We start from the raw sequence: 18,243 nt of genomic DNA on the forward strand, positions 1-18,243 counted from the left end.
GTGTGTCTCTGTGTCTCCACAGGCAGTGGAGCGTCCTAGTGGTGAGGGAGTGCGTTGTCTCCGCACGGCACGCTGCCTGTGCCAGGGCATGGTGCTCACCGTGTGTGTCTGTGTCTCTGTGTCTCTGTGTCTCTGTGTCTCTCTCTCTCTCTGTGTGTCTCTGTGTCTCTCTGTCTCTGTGTCTCTCTCTGTGTCTCTCTCTCTCTCTGTGTGTCTCTGTGTGTGTCTCTCTCTGCGTGTCTCTCTGTGCAGGGAGTGGAGCGTCCTAGTGGCGAGGGAGTGCGTTGTCTGCGCACGGCGCGCTCCCTGTGCCAGGGCATGGTGCTCACCGTGGAGCCGGGCCTCTACTTCATCCCCCACCTGCTCCACGCGGCTCAAGACGACCCCAGACTCGCTCCCTTCCTCGTCCAAGACGCACTGCGCAGATTCGACAACTTCGGGGGGGTGCGCTGGGGGGGGCTGGGGGGGGGGGGGCTGGGGGGGGGAGGGGAGGGGCTGGGAGGGGTCGTTATCACCTCATCGTCGCTATCGTTACACTCCTCCCTCGTCATCATCACCACCATCACCACCATCTTCATCACCATTATCACCATCATCATCACCACCGCCACCATCATCATCATCAGCACCACAATCACCATCACTCCCCCTGACTCCCCACCCCCCCCACCACTCTCCCCCCACCCCCCCCACCCACCCCTCGCCCCCCAGGTGCGTATCGAGGACAACGTGGTGGTGACGAGTGACGGAGTGGAGCTCTTGACGTGTGTGCCGTCACCACCACCATCATCATCACCACCATCACCGCCACCATCATCACCATCATCACCATCACCACCATCATCACCATCACCCCCCCACCCCCCCCCTCACCCCCCCCCCCCCACCCCCTCACCCTGCCCCCCAGGTGCGTATAGAGGACAACGTGGTGGTGACGAGTGATGGAGTGGAGCTCTTGACGTGCGTGCCGTCACCACCATCATCATCATCATCACCATCATCACCACCATCACCACCATCACTCCCCTCACTCACCCCTCACTCTCCCCACTCTCACCCCGCCCCCCAGGTGCGTATAGAGGACAACGTGGTGGTGACGAGTGATGGAGTGGAGCTCTTGACGTGCGTGCCGTCACCACCATCATCATCACCATCATCACCACCATCACCACCATCACTCCCCTCACTCACCCCTCACTCTCCCCACTCTCACCACTCTCACCTCACCCCCCAGGTGCGTATAGAGGACAACGTGGTGGTGACGAGTGATGGAGTGGAGCTCTTGACGTGCGTGCCTCGCTCTGTGGAGGAGATCGAGGCGCTGATGGCGCTGGGACGTCGCCAGGAGGAGGAGGGCGGGAGGGGGGGCCAGGAGAAGGGGGGGGCACCTTAGTGGTGGTGGTGGTGGTGAGATGGTGGTGGTGGTTGTGGTGTTTTGATGATGATGATGATGGTAGTAGTGGTGGTGGTGATGATGGTAGTGGTGGTGGTGAGATGGTGGTAGTGGTGGTGGTTGTGATGATGATGGTGGTGGTGGTAGTGGTGATGATGGTGAGATGGTGGTTGTGGTGGTAGTGGTTGTGTTTGTGATGATGATGATGATGGTAGTGGTGGTTGTGATTGTGGTGGTGGTGGTGATGATGGTGGTGATGATGGTAGTGGTGGTGGTGGTGTTTGTGATGATGATGGTGGTGATGGTGATGATGGTAGTGATAGTGGTGGTTGTGTTGGTTGTGGTGGTGGTGATGGTGGTGATGGTGGTGATGGTGATGATGGTGGTATCCACAACAGCATTGATTGATATCGGCCGTTGACGATTTGATGATTAGCGTTGATTGATATCAGCCAATGACGATTTGATGATAATCGATTTGAAGACCGTAATCACAGTGTGATGATGATGATGATGGTGGTGATGGTGATTTTGATTTGGTGCCAGATCGATGGATTTTATATTCTTTCAGATTGAAAAAATTGTTCAATAAACGAACCAATTTGCAAATAGTGAGTGTCTCTGTAGTGAGTGAGTGAGTGGTGTAGTGGCTACTGGGGAGACAAAGGCGGCCGGGCGTGGTGCTGGCCACCCACCCCCTCGTGTGCCACAGATCCAGTAGCCTTCACAGGTGCTGCTACTAGCAGCACTTGCCCCTACAGCCCTGCTAGAGGCTACACGGGGCACCTTTGTCTGTGTGCCCCTCCCCCTCTCCCCCCACCAGCCCCTCCCCTCACCATGAACTCGCTTCGCCTCTCACCCCGCCCCCCTCTCTTGCCCCTCCCCTTATCCCCCCCAGCCCCTCCCCCCAGCAACCCCCCCCCCAGCCCCTCCCCACAGCCACTCCCCCCAAGCCCCTCCCCTTACCCCCCACAGCCCCTCCCCTGCCCCCCACAGCCCCTCCCCTTACCCCCCTCAGCCCCTCCCCCCCAAGCCCCTCCCCTTACCCCCCACAGCCCCTCCCCTGCCCCCACAGCCCCTCCCCTTACCCCCCTCAGCCCCTCCCCCCAGCAACCCCCCCCAGCCCCTCCCCCCTCAGCCCCTCCCCCCAGCAACCCCCCCAGCCCCTCCCCCCTCAGCCCCTCCCCTTACCCCCCCAAGCCCCTCCCCCCAGCACCCCCCCCCCCACACAGCCCCTCCCCTCAATTAACCCTCTTCTCCTGTTGAGTTGTCGGCAAGGCAAAGACAAAGCTCCCCCAGGTAGCCTCCTACACACCACGGGGGCAAGTGCTTATAGCAGCAGAGAGACAAAGCTCCCCCAGGTAGCCTCGCACAGACCACAGGGGCAAGTGCTGAGTAGCACCACAAAGACAAAGCTCCCCCAGGTAGCCTCGCACAGACCACAGGGGCAAGTGCTGAGAGCAACACAAAGACAAAGCTCCCCCAGGTAGCCTCGCACTGTCCACAGGGGCAAGTGCTGAGAGCAACACAGAGACAAAGCTCCCCCAGGTAGCCTCGCACTGTCCACAGGGGCAAGTGCTGAGAGCAACACAAAGACAAAGCTCCCCCAGGTAGCCTCGCATAGACCACGGGGGCAAGTGCTGAGTAGCAACACAAAGACAAAGCTCCCCCAGGTAGCCTCGCACAGACCACAGGGAGACCCACAGACTCACCACACAGAAACTCACAGACTCACCACACAGAGACCCACAGACTCACCACACAGAGACCCACAGACTCATCACACAGAGACCCACAGACTCACCACACAGAGACCCACAGACTCATCACACAGCAGAGAACCACAGACTCACCACACAGAGACCCACAGACTCATCACACAGCAGAGACCCACAGACTCACCACACAGAGACCCACAGACTCATCACACAGCAGAGACCCACAGACTCATCACACAGCAGAGAACCACAGATTCACCACACAGAGACCCACAGACTCATCACACAGCAGAGACCCACAGACTCACCACACAGAGACCCATAGACTCACCACACAGAGACCCACAGACTCACCACACAGAGACCCACAGACTCACCACACAGAGAACCACAGACTCACCACACAGAGACCCATAGACTCACCACACTGGGTGTGAAAGCAGAAGTACAACACACAGACACAGACAATGGTCCCCCGTGTAGCCTGTAACAGATTGTAGGGGCAAGTGCTGTGAGTAGCAGTGACTATAGACACACAGACAAAGGTCCCCCGTGTAGCCTCCTGCAGGGCTGCAGGGGCAAGTGCTGTTAGTAGCGAGCACCTATGAAGGCTACCGGCCCTGTGACACACACAGACACACACACAGACACACACACAGATACACACACAAATACACACACAAATACACACACAATCACACACACAGACACACACACATACACACACATACACAAACATAGATACACACACACGCACAAAGACACACACACAGACACACAATCACACACACAGACACACACACAGACACACACACACAGACACACACACAGATACACACACAAATACACACACACATACACAAACATAGATACACACACACACGCACAAAGACACACACACAGACACACAGGCACGCACACAGGCACACACACAGATACACACACACAGACACACACACCCAGACTCACACAGACAAACACAAACTCACTCACACACTCAACAACAACCGCCATTCGCCAGTAGGTGGCGGCGACGTCACCACGACGCTTGTGCCAGGCTAGGTGCACGTTGAGGCCACGTGAAGTGTCGAACGCCCGCTGGCAGGAGGTCACGGGGCAGACCCAGCAGGTGCCACGGGTCGACTGACTGAGATGACCGAGATGACTGGCTGATGCACCACCTGTGCCCCCTACTGTGCCAACTTGCTGTGCTTTAGCCACCCGGCGCTCCGCTCGTTGTTGTGAGCGTCGCTCCTCCGCCCTCCGTTGTTGTTGGAGGGCGACACACACACACAGACTCACTCACACACACAATTCACACACGCACAGACTCACACACACACAGACTCACACGCACAGACTCACACACACAACTCACACACACACAAACTCACACACACACAAACTCACACACACACAGACTCACACACAAACTCACACGCACGCAAACTCACACACAAACTCACAAACACACAGACTCACACACACACACAAACTCACACACAAACTCACACACACACAGACTCACACACACACAAACTCACACACAGACTCACACACACACAAACTCACACATACACAGACTCACACACACACAAACTCACACACACACACAAACTCACACACACCCAGACTCACACACAGACTCACTCACAAACACACACAGACTCACTCACACACAAATTCACACACACACACAGACTCACACAAATACACACACAGACTCACTCCCACACAAACTCACAGACTCACACAAACTCACACAGACTCACACAAACACACAAACTCCCCCCCTCACCGCACGCTCTCCCCTCTCTCCCACTCCCCCCCTCCCTCTCCCCTCCCTCTCTGAGTGTTGTTAAAGCGACCCAGGGGTGAGTGAGTGAGAGAGGGAAGAGAGAGAGAGGCAAGTCAACTCAGAATCGCTACTCAGCACGGACTTGCAAGGTGGATGGGAGAGAGATCGGGTGAGTCGCTCAGAGACTCATTCACTCACTCAGAGACTCACTCAGAGACTCACTCACTCAGAGACTCACTCAGAGACTCACTCACTCAGAGACTCACTCAGAGACTCACTCACTCAAACACTCACTCAGAGACTCACTCAGAGACTCACTCACTCAGAGACTCACTCAGAGACTCACTCACTCACAGACTCACTCACTCACAGACTCACTCAGAGACTCACTCACTCAGAGACTCACTCAGAGACTCACTCACTCAGAGACTCACTCACTCAGAGACTCACTCACTCATTCAGAGACTCACTCAGAGACTCACTCAGAGACTCACTCAGAGACTCACTCACTGATTCAGTGTCACTCACTCAGAGACTCGCTCACTCAGAGACTCACTCACTGATTCAAAGTGTCACTCACTCATACACTCACTAATCTGTATTCACATTTAACTTCTTAAGCATTGCACATAGCTTGAGATCTGAGCGATGTGAATTCTGGTGATGACATCTGAGTGATGTGAATTCTGGTGATGGTCTCCGCCTGAGTGATGTGAATTCTGTTGATGGTCTCCATCTGAGTGATGTGAATTCTGGTGATGACATCTGAGAGATGTGAATTCTGGTGATGGTCTCCATCTGAGTGATGTGAATTCTGGTGATGACATCTGAGCGATGTGAATTCTGGTGATGGTCTCCATCTGAGTGATGTGAATTCTGGTGATGACATCTGAGCGATGTGAATTCTGGTGATGGTCTCCATCTGAGTGATGTGAATTCTGGTGATGACATCTGAGCGATGTGAATTCTGGTGATGGTCTCCATCTGAGTGATGTGAATTCTGGTGATGACATCTGAGCGATGTGAATTCTGGTGATGGTCTCCATCTGAGTGATGTGAATTCTGGTGATGACATCTGAGTGATGTGAATTCTGGTGATGGTCTCCATCTGAGTGATGTGAATTCTGGTGATGACATCTGAGCGATGTGAATTCTGGTGATGGTCTCCATCTGAGTGATGTGAATTCTGGTGATGACATCTGAGTGATGTGAATTCTGGTGATGGTCTCCATCTGAGCGATGTGAATTCTGGTGATGACATCTGAGTGATGTGAATTCTGGTGATGGTCTCCATCTGAGTGATGTGAATTCTGGTGATGACATCTGAGCGATGTGAATTCTGGTGATGGTCTCCATCTGAGTGATGTGAATTCTGGTGATGACATCTGAGTGATGTGAATTCTGGTGATGACATCTGAGAGATGTGAATTCTGTTGATGGTCTCCGCCTGAGTGATGTGAATTCTGTTGATGGTCTCCATCTGAGTGATGTGAATTCTGGTGATGACATCTGAGAGATGTGAATTCTGTTGATGGTCTCCATCTGAGTGATGTGAATTCTGGTGATGACATCTGAGAGATGTGAATTCTGTTGATGGTCTCCATCTGAGCGATGTGAATTCTGGTGATGACATCTGAGCGATGTGAATTCTGGTGATGGTCTCCATCTGAGTGATGTGAATTCTGGTGATGACATCTGAGCGATGTGAATTCTGGTGATGGTCTCCATCTGAGTGATGTGAATTCTGGTGATGGTCTCCATCTGAGCGATGTGAATTCTCCTGCCGCACCAAGCGGATGATATCAGCGCCACGGCCAATGGAAATCGGATCGACCCCCGCCCAACCGCCTGCTAGGATATTGCAACTCCTGTACTGTAGAGAGGGGGGCGATCGCGCGGGATGTCGGGATTATCCGCCAGGTTTGACGTTTCAGACGGACACCAAGGGGCGTGTTGGCTCTGGCGGGTTGTTGTTACCATTTATTCGTTGAGATAATTATTTAAATTAAAAGCTCGGGTGGGGGGGGGGGTGTGGGAAGGGAACGGACGGGTCAGTCCGCCAAAGCGGATGCGGTTGTAGGCGGCGGTTACATCGAGAGCCTCTCCGTGAGTCTGATCAACGTCACCGCCTCCTCTGCCCATCGCTCGCAGGACTCTCACCACCGGCTCCTCGGTCGACCGACACCACCGCCAACGGGGTGGGCACCACCGCCACCACCACCACCACCACCAGCGGGGGTGGACACCACCGCCACCACCACCACCACCACCACCACCGCCAACACCAGCACCAGCGGGGGTGGGCACCACCACCACCAGCACCAGCGGGGGTGTGACTTCGACAAAATCTGTTCGATTTCCGTGCGAGCGAGTGATTGCTAAACCGTCGGCTGAAATCTCCACCACCACCACCACCACCGCCGCCACCACCGCCACCGCCTCCACCGCCGCCACCGCCGCCACCACCGCCACCACTGCCACGACCGCCACCACCACCTCCACCACCACCACCACCACCGCCACCACCGCCAGCGGCCCGACCCTCCGCCGTCCCACCCTCGACCATGGAACCGTGGAATCTGTATGAGACTGAGAGGCTCCCAGCGAAGGCGGCGGCGGCGGCGGTGGCGTCCGTGGGGGTCTCGCTGCCCGCGACGCCTGGCGCGTCGGCAGCGGCATCGTCGGCGTCGTCTGCGGCAGCGGCCGGAGCCCGTGCCGGTACTGGTGGTGGCGGTGCCGGTACCGGTGGTGGTGGTGCCGGTGCCGGTACCAGCGGCGAGGATCTCGGAGATTGCTACGAAAACTGCATCGACCTGAGCGCCTACATCACAGGGCCCAGCCCGCTAGGGAGGGGATCGCCTAAACCCTCCGCGGTGGTGCTGGTGGTGGGCGGTGGTGGTAGTGCTGGTGGTGGCGGTGGTGGTGGTGGTGGAGATATTTTCGGTGGCGAGTTCCCGGAAGAAGGGTTCTTGACTGGCGGGCTCAAGGCGGTTAGCGTGGTGAGTGGCGAGGACCTGATTTCGAGCCCTGGGTCTGGGTGTCTCTCTCTTTCTCAGGGGGTTCACGATGGCCGTGTCGGAGACACTGAGAACCTGGGTTCAAGCCCTGGGTCTGGGTGTCTCTCTCTCTCTCAGGGGGCTCACGATGGCTGTGTCAGAGACGCCGGGAGCCTGGGTTCAAGCCCTGGGTCTGGGTGTCTCTCTCTCTCTCAGGGGTTCACGATGGCCGTGTCAGAAACACTGAGATCCTGGGTTCAAGCCCTGGGTCTGGGTGTCTCTCTCTCTCTCTCTCAGCGGGTTCACGATGGCCGTTTTAGAGACACTGAGAGCCTGGGTTCAAGCCCTGGGTCTGGGTGTCTCTCTCTCTCTCAGGGGTTCACGATGGCCGTGTCAGAAACACTGAGATCCTGGGTTCAAGCCCTGGGTCTGGGTGTCTCTCTCTCTCTCTCTCAGCGGGTTCACGATGGCCGTTTTAGAGACACTGAGAGCCTGGGTTCAAGCCCTGGGTCTGGGTGTCTCTCTCTCTCTCTCTCAGGGGGTTCACGATGGCCGTGTCGGAGACACTGAGAACCTGGGTTGAAGCCCTAGCCTTGAGTAATATTCATCTCAAAGGGTCAAGCCACGGTTCATTCTGACCGGAACCCGACAGAGACCTGTGGTATCGATTTTGACCTACGTGTGACATAAAACATTTGAACTAGATCAGGAATACCAAATTTAACAAAGATTTCTCTACCTCACGAGTGTGCCCGCCACAACGCGAGCCTTGAGTAATATTCATCTCAGAAGGTCGAGCCACGTTTCATTCTGACCGTAATGAGACAGACACCTGCGGTCTTTCTGTCTTTCTTTCCTATGGCATTGTGAAAAGCAACAGTTTAAAAATGTTCTTAATCATCATCGTACGACCTTAAACCTTTGACCTATGCGCAACAAAAAAGCACGGACGTTCAACACCCAGGACTGACGAGATGCCGCTTGCCTCTCTGTGTCTCTCGCTCCCTCCCCTCCCCCCCTTCTGACAGAACTTCCCGGAACATCACCGGACACCACCGCCACCGCCGTCGACGTCGACATCGGCAACTTCGTCGCCGTTGTTGCCGCTGTCCCGTCAACAACACCGCAGCAGCTGCGGCATCTTCACGCCTCAGCCCCACTTCGGCCTTGGCAGTGGTGGCATCATCGGCAGCAATGGTGGCATCATCGGCAGTGGTAGTGGTGGCATCATCGGCAGTGGTGGCATCATCGGTAGTGTTGGCATCATCGGCAGCAATGGCATCATCGGTAGTGGTAGTGGTGGCATCATCGGCAGTGGTGGCATCATCGGCAGCGGTAGTGGTGGCAGCATCGGCAGTAGTGGTGGCATCATCGGCAGTGGCAGTGGTGGCATCATCGGCAGCGTTAGTGGTGGCAGCTTCAGCGGCAGTGGTGGCATCATCGGCAGCGGGAGTGGCAGCTTCATCGGCAGCGGTAGTGGCAGCTTCATTGGCAGTGGTGGCATCATCGGCAGCGGCGGTGGTGGCATCATCGGCATCAGCGGTGGTGGCATCATCGGCAGCATTCACAATCACGCGGCTGTCCGGTACCACCCCAAAGTCCGCTTAGCCGTGAAAGAGGAACCCGCTGACGACAACAAAGTCGCTGCCGGAACCAGATATCAGGGTGGTGGTGGCGGTGGTGGCGGTGGTGGTGGTGGCGGTGGTGGAGGTGGCGGTGGTGGTGGTGGTGGAAGTGGTGGCAGTGGTGGCGGTGGCAGTGGTGGCGGTGGTGGCGGTGGTGGTGGTGGCAGTGGCGGAGGTGGTGGTGGTGGCGGCGGTGGTGGTGGCGGTGGTAGTGGTGGCGGTGGCAGTGGCGGTGGTGGTGGTGGTGGCGGTGGTGGTGGCGGTGGTGGCGGCGGTGGAGGATTTGGCGCGAGTTCGTTTCAAGGAAATCCCACGCCTCCCTCGACCCCTGTGCCCAGCGCTCTGTACCTCGGAGGACATCTTCATCATCAGCATCATCATCAGCAGCAGCAGCATCATCAGCAGCAGCAGCATCATCATCATCAGCAACAGCAGCATCATCAGCAACAGCAGCAGGTGGTGGCGGAAAACGCCGAGCGGAACGCGATGCATCCGAACGTTCACCATCATCATCTTCTTCTTCTGAGCCACCATCAGCATCAGCAGCAGCAGCTTCAACATCATCATCAGCAGCAGCATCATCAGCAGCAGCAGCTTCCACATCACCAGCAGCAGCATCAGCAGCAGCTTCAACATCATCATCAGCAGCAGGAACTGGAAGAAGAGGAGGAAGAGGAAGACAATTATCATCAGAGTCATCACCAGCACCACCACCACCATCCGAATCATCAACACCAACCACCTGAGCACCACCAGCACCAGCAGCACCAACACCACCCACAACTCCACCACCACCACGAAGCGACTCATCCACAACCACCTCAGCCATCTCGACCTTCCCCCCCCGACCACCACCACCACCATCAACCACAACCACCACCACCACAGCCCCCCCCTCCCCACCACCACCACCAGGGCAGGCCTAGGCCCGTCAAGAAGGGGGTGGACAAGTCGACGGAGGACTACCGCGCCCGCCGCGAGCGCAACAACGTGGCGGTGCGGAAGAGCCGGGACAAGGCCAAGCTTCGCTCGGCCGAGACGGCGACCCGCGTGGTGGAGCTCGCCGCCGAGAACGAGCGACTGCGCGCACGCACCCAGCGACTCGCCAGCGAGCTCGGAGCCCTGAGGGCCTTGTTGTCGGGTGGAGGAGGTGGTGGTGGGGAAGGTGGGGGAGGAGGTGATGGAGGTGGTGGGGTGTTGATGGGGGTTGACCGGCGGACGATGAGATAGGAAGCAGTTGGCGAATGGATGAGGAGGAGGTGGTGGTGGAGGTGGTGTTGGTGGAGGAGGTGGAGGTGTTGGAGGAGGTGGTGGTGGTGGTGGTGGGGAAGGTGGGGGAGGAGGAGATGGAGGTGGTAGGGGAGGTGGTGGTGGTGGTGGGGTGTTGATGGGGGTTGACCGGCGGACGATGAGATAGGAAGCAGGTGGTGAATAGATGAGGAGGTGGAGGAGGTGGTGGAGGAGGTGGTGGTTGAGGTGGAGATGGTGGTGGAAGTGGCGGTGGTGGTGGTGTTTGAGGTGGTGGTAGTGGTGGTGGTTGAGGTGGTGGAGGTGGTAGTGGTGATGGTGGTGATGGAGGTGGTGGTGGTTGAGGTGGTGGTGGTTAACGTGGTGGTGGTAGTGGTGGTGGTGGTAGTGGTGGTAGTAGTGGTGGTGGTTGATGTGGTGGTGGTAGTGGTGGTTGATGTGGTGGAGGTGGTGGTGATGGAGGTGGTGGTAGTGGTGGTAGTGGTGGTGGTTGATGTGGTGGTGGTAGTGGTGGTTGATGTGGTGGTGGTAGTGGTGGTTGATGTGGTGGTGGTGGTGGAGGTGGTGATGGAGGAGGTGGTGGTGGTGGCAGCGGTGGCCCAACCCGGAAGTGGGCGTGTCCCAACCCGGAAGTGGGCGTGTCCCAACCCGGAAGTGGGTGTGGCCCAACCCGGAAGTGGGCGTGGTCCAACCAGGAAGTGGGCGTAGTCCAACCAGGAAGTGGACGTTGTCCAATAAGGAAAGGCGCAGAGGCCATTTGAATTTTTTTCATAATTTTTTAAAATTTTATTTCGACAGGGGCCGGACCCCTGGTGCTGTAGTGAAGGCTCTCACGACATTCCAACTTCCCGAACGATGCCCAGAGGCATTCGCGCAATCTTCATTCCGTCCGTGGCAGTGACAGCTCTTTATCATCATCACCGTTATAATCCTAAGAAGGAATGCATCTTCTTGGTTCTTTCGGTAAAAGTCGTCACGTAGAAGGGAAATGATAAAAGGATAAAAAGAAAACGCAATGAAATACAATTCTCACAAAGGGAAATAATAAAATAATAAGAATAAAACATCATAAAATACAATTCTCACAAAGGGAAGTAATAAAATAATAAAAATAAAACTTTATAAAATACAATTATCACAAAGGTAAATAATTAAATAATTAAAATTCAACACAATAAAATACAATTCTCACAAAGGGAAGTAATAAAGTAATAAAAATAAAACAATAAAATACAATTCTCACGACGTTTCGGCCACAACGCAAGCAGCCGTCCTCAGGTGAAGAACAGGTCTGTCGGGAAGACAGCGTCTGAATGAAACACCCCATTCCACAAGTAGTACTAATCCCATATCTGCATTTCCCATAAATATGCTAAATTCCTCTTGATATGCAAATTCTTTTGTCAAAGCGCTCTTCCCCCTCCAACCCAGCAGCTTAAATATACGCTCCAAGCCTGGAGGTGTTTCATTCAGACGCTGTCTTCTCGACAGACCTGTTCTTCACCTGAGGACGGCTGCTTGCGTTGTTGGCCGAAACGTCGTGAGAATTGTATTTTATTATGTTTTATTTTTATTATTTTATTATTTCCCTTCTACGTGACTTTACCCGAAAGAACCAAGAAGATTACTTTATTATGTTTTATTTTTATTATTTTATTATGTTTTCTTTTATTATTTTATCATGTTTTTAAAAAAAATGTATTTCCCTTCTACGTGACTTTACCGAAAGAACCAAGAAGATTATTTTATTATGTTTTATTTTTTATTATTTTATTATTTCCCTTCTACGTGATGACTTTACCGAAAGAACCAAGAAGATGAATCCCTGCAGTCACGAAAGCTTTAAAACGAAATTTAAGAAATGCATCATTTTTTTGTACTTTAAAGTGTAGCTGATTGGTTAGGTGGGGGGGAGGAGGGGGGGAGGTGTTGTTGTCAGCTTGAATTATATTTTACTATATATATGAACAACGGTTATAATTTTGCACCCGAAAATTTATTAAACAAAACAAAAATGAGGGATTAACATTTGCATTGTGAGCTGCTCATGATGGTGAATGCTGTTGTCTGCTGTGGTTGACGCCTTGAGTTGTGAAGTGTGTATCTGTGTGTGTGTGTCTGCATGTGTGTGTGTGTCTGTGTGCCTGTATGTGTGTGTGTGTGTCTCTGTGTGTGTCTGCGCGTCTGTATGTGTCTGTGTGTCTGTATGTGTCAGGCTGTGTGTATCTGTGTGTGTATCTGTGTGTGCATCTCTGTGTGTATCTGTGTGTCTGTGTATCTGTGTGTGTGTCTGTATATGTCTGGCTGTGTGTGTCTGTGTGTGTATGTATGTATGTATGTGTGTATGTATGTGTGAGCTGTGTGTGTCTGTGTGTCTGTGTGTCTGTGTTTTATGTGTGTGTCTGTGTGTGTGTCTGTGTGTGTGTCTGTGAGTGTCTGTGTGTGTGTCTGTACACACACATAGTCCGGCAAAAACAACCGCCTACCTCCTCGTGGTGCCGGACGGGCAACGCTGTGGTGGGCAGTGCCATGGGTGGAGGGCCAATTAGATTGGCCTTTCCCCTCATGGCGTCTGTGACCACCACAGCGGCCAAATGGGGGCTCTGGACGGGTGCGATGGGCTGGTAACCCCCTCCACCTTCAATTAACTACCGCTAAACTACGATGTAAAAACTTAATAAGCTTGTGCCGGAGGCCCCGGGGGTACAGGCGTCTATCACGTCTCCTGGCCAAACCCCAATTGGCGGAGCCTGGAGAATGACTCATTTACCCTCGGGGCCTCCTCCAGAAACAACAAAAAGCCATTTGGATGGCCACGTGGAATGTTCGAACGCTCACTGCGGAGGAGAGGCTGCACTCTTCTGTCGGGAGCTGGACCCGGTACCGCCCCTTCCTGGATCTCTGTGGTATTCAGGAGGTCCGGTGGACCGGCTCTGGCTTCTACCACCATGAGGGGTGGACAGTCCTCCCACTCAAGGGCAGGAGACTGCCAAACAACAGGGAGTGGCTCTTATTCTGAACAAAAAAAGAAGGGGGCATGGAGCGTGGCAGTGAGGTGTTGGAAGCTGTAAGCCCAAGGCTACTCTGGCTCGCCTTCCCATCAACCAGAGGTGAGGAGTGGTGGTCGTGGTTTCTTATGCCCCCACTGAAGACGAACATCCGTGGAGGGATGCAGCAAGGCCGATGAGTCAGATGCCTTCTATGACCTCCTGTCACAGGTGCTGGCTAAAGTGGCCCCCTCGGGATAGAGTCATCTTGTGGGGTGAATTTAATGCCCGAGTTGGTCATGATGCTGGCATCTGGTCTGGATTGATTGGAAGGCATGGGCCAGATCAGCTCAATAACAAACGGTAGGAGGCTGCTAGGTTTTTCTGCAGCCCCATGGGCTTGTAATTACCAACACGCTGTTCCGACATCGGCGCATCCACACAACATCATGGATGCATGCCGGATCCACACACACACAGAGACTCACACACATAGAGAATCACACACACAGAGACACACACAGAGACTCACACACAGAGACACACACAGAGATTCACAAACACACACAGAGACTCACACACACACAGACTTACACACACAGAGATTCACAAAAACACACACACACAGACTCACTCATACACACACACAGAGACTCACCTCACACACAAAGACACACACACAGACTCACACACACACACACAGACTCACTCACACACACCCACCGAGACTCACTCACTCACACACAGAGAGACTCACTCAACACAGAGAGACTCACACAAACAGAGATTCACACACACACAGACTCACACACACACACAGAGACTCACTCACTCACACACACACACCGAGACTCACTCACACACACACATAGAGACTCACACACACAGAGACTCACACACACAGACTCACACACACACACAGAGGACTCACTCACACACACACACAGAGACTCACACACAAAGACACACACACAGACTCACTCACACACACACAGACTCACTCACTCACACACACCCACCGAGACTCACTCACTCACACACAGAGAGACTCACTCACACACACACAGAGACTCACACACAAAGACACACACACAGACTCACTCACACACACACAGACTCACTCACTCACACACACACCCACCGAGACTCACTCACACACACACACAGAGACTCACTCACTCACAACACACACACCGAGACTCACTCACACACACACACATAGAGACTCACACACACAGAGACTCACACACACAGACTCACACACACACACACACAGACTCACTCACACACACCCACCCGAGACTCACTCACTCACACACAGAGAGACTCACTCAACACAGAGAGACTCACACAAACAGAGACTCACACACACACAGACTCACACACACACCACACAGAGACTCACTCACTCACACACACACACCGAGACTCACTCACACACATACACACATAGAGACTCACACACACAGAGACTCACACACACAGACTCACACACACACACAGAGACTCACTCACACACACACAGAGACTCACTCCACTCACACACAGAGAGACTCACTCACTCACACACAGAGAGGACTCACACACACAGAGACTCACACCACAGACTCACACACACGGAGACTCACTCACACAACACAGACTCACACACACACGGAGACTCACTCTCACACACACAGACACACACACACAGAAACTCACACATACACAGAGAGACTCACACAGACAGACTCACACACACACACTCTCCTCGGAGCGATACTCCGAGGAGAGTTCAGAGAGTTTGCAGCGTCCCTGGCACGGACTCCCATTCTCGAGACGTCCAAGAACACACACAGAGACTCACAGTGACACACACATACACAGAGACACACACACAGTGACACACACACATAACAACAACGCACACAGAGACACACACACAGTGACACACACACACAGTGACACACACACAGACTCACGCTCACACACAACAACGCACACAGCCACTCACTCACTCACCCAGCCACTCACCCACCCACTCACTCACTCACCCACCTCACCCACTCACTCACCCCCACCCCACCCACCTCACTCACCCACGCCCACCTCACCCACTCACCTCACCCACCCACCCACCCACTCACTCACCCACTCACTCACCCACCCACCCCACCCACCTCACTCACCCACTCACCCACCCACCCACCCACTCACCCCACCCACCCACCCACTCACTCACTCACCCACCCACTCACCCACTCACCCACCCACCCCACCCACTCACTCACCCACTCACTCACTCACTCACCCCACTCACTCACCACTCACTCACTCACCCACCCACCTCACCCACCCACCCACTCACCCACCCACCCACCCACTCACTCACTCACCCACCCACTCACCCCACCCCACCCATCACCCACCCACCCACCCACTTACTCACCCACTCACCCCACCCACTCACCCATCCTCGGCCCACGATCATCTCGACCTGGGTCACGTTGACCCCCGCACCGTGCGGGTCACGCGCACGCGAACATCGCGGAGTTCCAGCGACTCTGGAATCTCCCCCCTCTCCCTCCCCCCTCTCCCTCCCCCCTCTCCCTCCCCCCTCTCCCTCCCCCCCTCTCCCTCCCCCCTCTCCCTCCCCCCTCTCCCTCCCCCCTCTCCCCTCCCCCAGCTGCTGGAGGCGAGCCACGGGGGAGATGGAGATGGGGGGAGAGATGGTTACCTGGCACTCACCTCACTCAACCCAGTGAATAACTCACTTAACCACTCACTCAACCACTCAGCCACTCACCCCACTCACTCATTCACTCACTCAGTCACCTCACCTCAACCACTCACGCACTCACTCTCTCACTCACTCACTCACCCCACTCACTCACTCACCCACTCACCCACTCACTCACTCAACCACTCACTCACCCACTCACCCACTCACTCACCCACCCACTCACTCACCCACTGACTCACCCACTCACTCACCCACTCACTCACCCTCCACTCACTCACTCACCCCCACTCACTCACTCACTCACCCACTCACGGAGAAAGACAGAGAGACAGACAGACAGAGAGACAGACAGAGACAGAGTTGAAGAGACCGACAGCTCCCCCCATTGTTCGCAAATGGGGAAGGAGTTGCCTCTGAAACTGACAGCTGTCAATGCAGCCTTGATGAGTCACTTGCGCTGGTGGTGATGGTGGTGGTGGCGATGGTGATAATCTGGAACGAGCTTCCCCCCCTTCTCGCCGTGGTGGTTCTCTCGAAGCGTCTTGAGCAACGAAGTTGAATGCGTTTCTGAGAAGTGTGCGATTAATAAAAGTTCATTTTAATGTTTTTTTTATTTTTTATTTTTGAACAAACAGGAATTGTGAGTCTCAGCCGACTCAGCCCCCAGAGAATATAAATACGTTGTGTGGCGTAGGAGACTTACCCGTAGAGACCCACTCATATTCTCACTCAAAGACTTACTCACGCACAGATTCACTCACTCATAGACTCACTCACTCAGAGACTCACTCACTCAGAGACTCACTCACTCAGAGACTCATTCACAGACTCACTCACAGACTCACTCAGAGACTCACTCATAGACTCACTCAGAGACGCACTCACTCACAAACTTACTCACTCATAGACTCACTCAGAGACTTACTCACTCATAGACTCACTCACTCACAGACTTACTCATAGACTCACTCATAGACTCACTCACTCAGAGGATCACTCAGAGACTCACTCATAGACTCCACTCACTCAGAGACTCATTCACAGACTCACTCACAGACTCACTCAGAGACTCACTCAGAGACTCACCTCATAGACTCACTCACTCAGAGACTCACTCACTCACAGACTCACTCACAGACCCACTCATAGACTCACTCACAGACTCACTCATAGATTCACTCACTCACAGACCTCACTCACTCAGAGACTAACTCACTCAAGAGACGCACTCACTCACAAACTTACTCACTCATAGACTCACTCAGAGACTCACTCAGAGACTTACTCACTCATAGACTCACTCACTTAGAGACCTCAATCATAGACTCACTCAGAGACTTACTCACTGACTCACTCACTCATAGACTCACTCACTCAGAGACTCATTCACAGACTCACTCACAGACTCACTCACAGACTCACTCAGAGACTCACTCAGAGACTCACTCATAGACTCACTCACTCAGAGACTCACTCACTCACAGACTCACTCACAGACCCACTCACAGACTCACTCACAGACTCACTCATAGATTCACTCACTCACAGACTCACTCACTCAGAGACTAACTCACTCAGAGACGCACTCACTCACAAACTTACTCACTCATAGACTCACTCAGAGACTCACTCAGAGACTTACTCACTCATAGACTCACTCACTTAGAGACTCAATCATAGACTCACTCAGAGACTTACTCACTGACTCACTCACTCATAGACTCACTCACTCACAGACTTACTCATAGACTCACTC

At 54.1% G+C, this 18,243-nt stretch overlaps 2 protein-coding genes across 2 annotated transcripts in view; both read left to right on the forward strand.

Annotated features, from left to right (window-relative positions):
* The window catches only part of PEPD (peptidase D), a 45,202-nt gene extending 43,809 nt beyond the window's left edge, over window positions 1-1,393 (forward strand). Inside the window, 2 exon segments of the mRNA XM_078883292.1 lie at window positions 253-444; window positions 1,235-1,393. Coding sequence (XP_078739418.1) covers window positions 253-444; window positions 1,235-1,393 — 351 coding nt within the window.
* Window positions 1,394-7,470: 6,077 nt separating this feature from the next.
* LOC144952825 (uncharacterized) lies at window positions 7,471-11,486 on the forward strand. The gene is made up of 5 exons (XM_078883293.1): window positions 7,471-7,908; window positions 8,934-9,666; window positions 9,835-9,874; window positions 10,451-10,666; window positions 11,474-11,486. The coding sequence occupies exons 1-5, from the start codon at window positions 7,474-7,476 to the stop codon at window positions 11,484-11,486; spliced, it is 1,437 nt and encodes a 478-aa protein (XP_078739419.1). The 5' UTR covers window positions 7,471-7,473.
* The last annotated feature ends 6,757 nt before the right edge of the window (window positions 11,487-18,243 follow it).

Source organism: Lampetra fluviatilis, chromosome 70 (genome assembly GCF_964198595.1).
Source record: "Lampetra fluviatilis chromosome 70, kcLamFluv1.1, whole genome shotgun sequence".
In the NCBI taxonomy this organism is placed as follows: domain Eukaryota; kingdom Metazoa; phylum Chordata; class Hyperoartia; order Petromyzontiformes; family Petromyzontidae; genus Lampetra; species Lampetra fluviatilis.

Excerpts from the sequence above, each read along its gene's own strand:
- LOC144952825 (XM_078883293.1), top strand. The coding sequence starts at position 7,474 with ATGGAACCGTGGAATCTGTATGAGACTGAGAGGCTCCCAGCGAAGGCG. Across the intron at positions 7,909-8,933 it reads GGCTCAAGGCGGTTAGCGTG|AACTTCCCGGAACATCACCG; the intron begins GTGAGTGGCGAG and ends CCCTTCTGACAG. Across the intron at positions 9,875-10,450 it reads ACCCCTGTGCCCAGCGCTCT|GCCTAGGCCCGTCAAGAAGG; the intron begins GTACCTCGGAGG and ends CCACCAGGGCAG.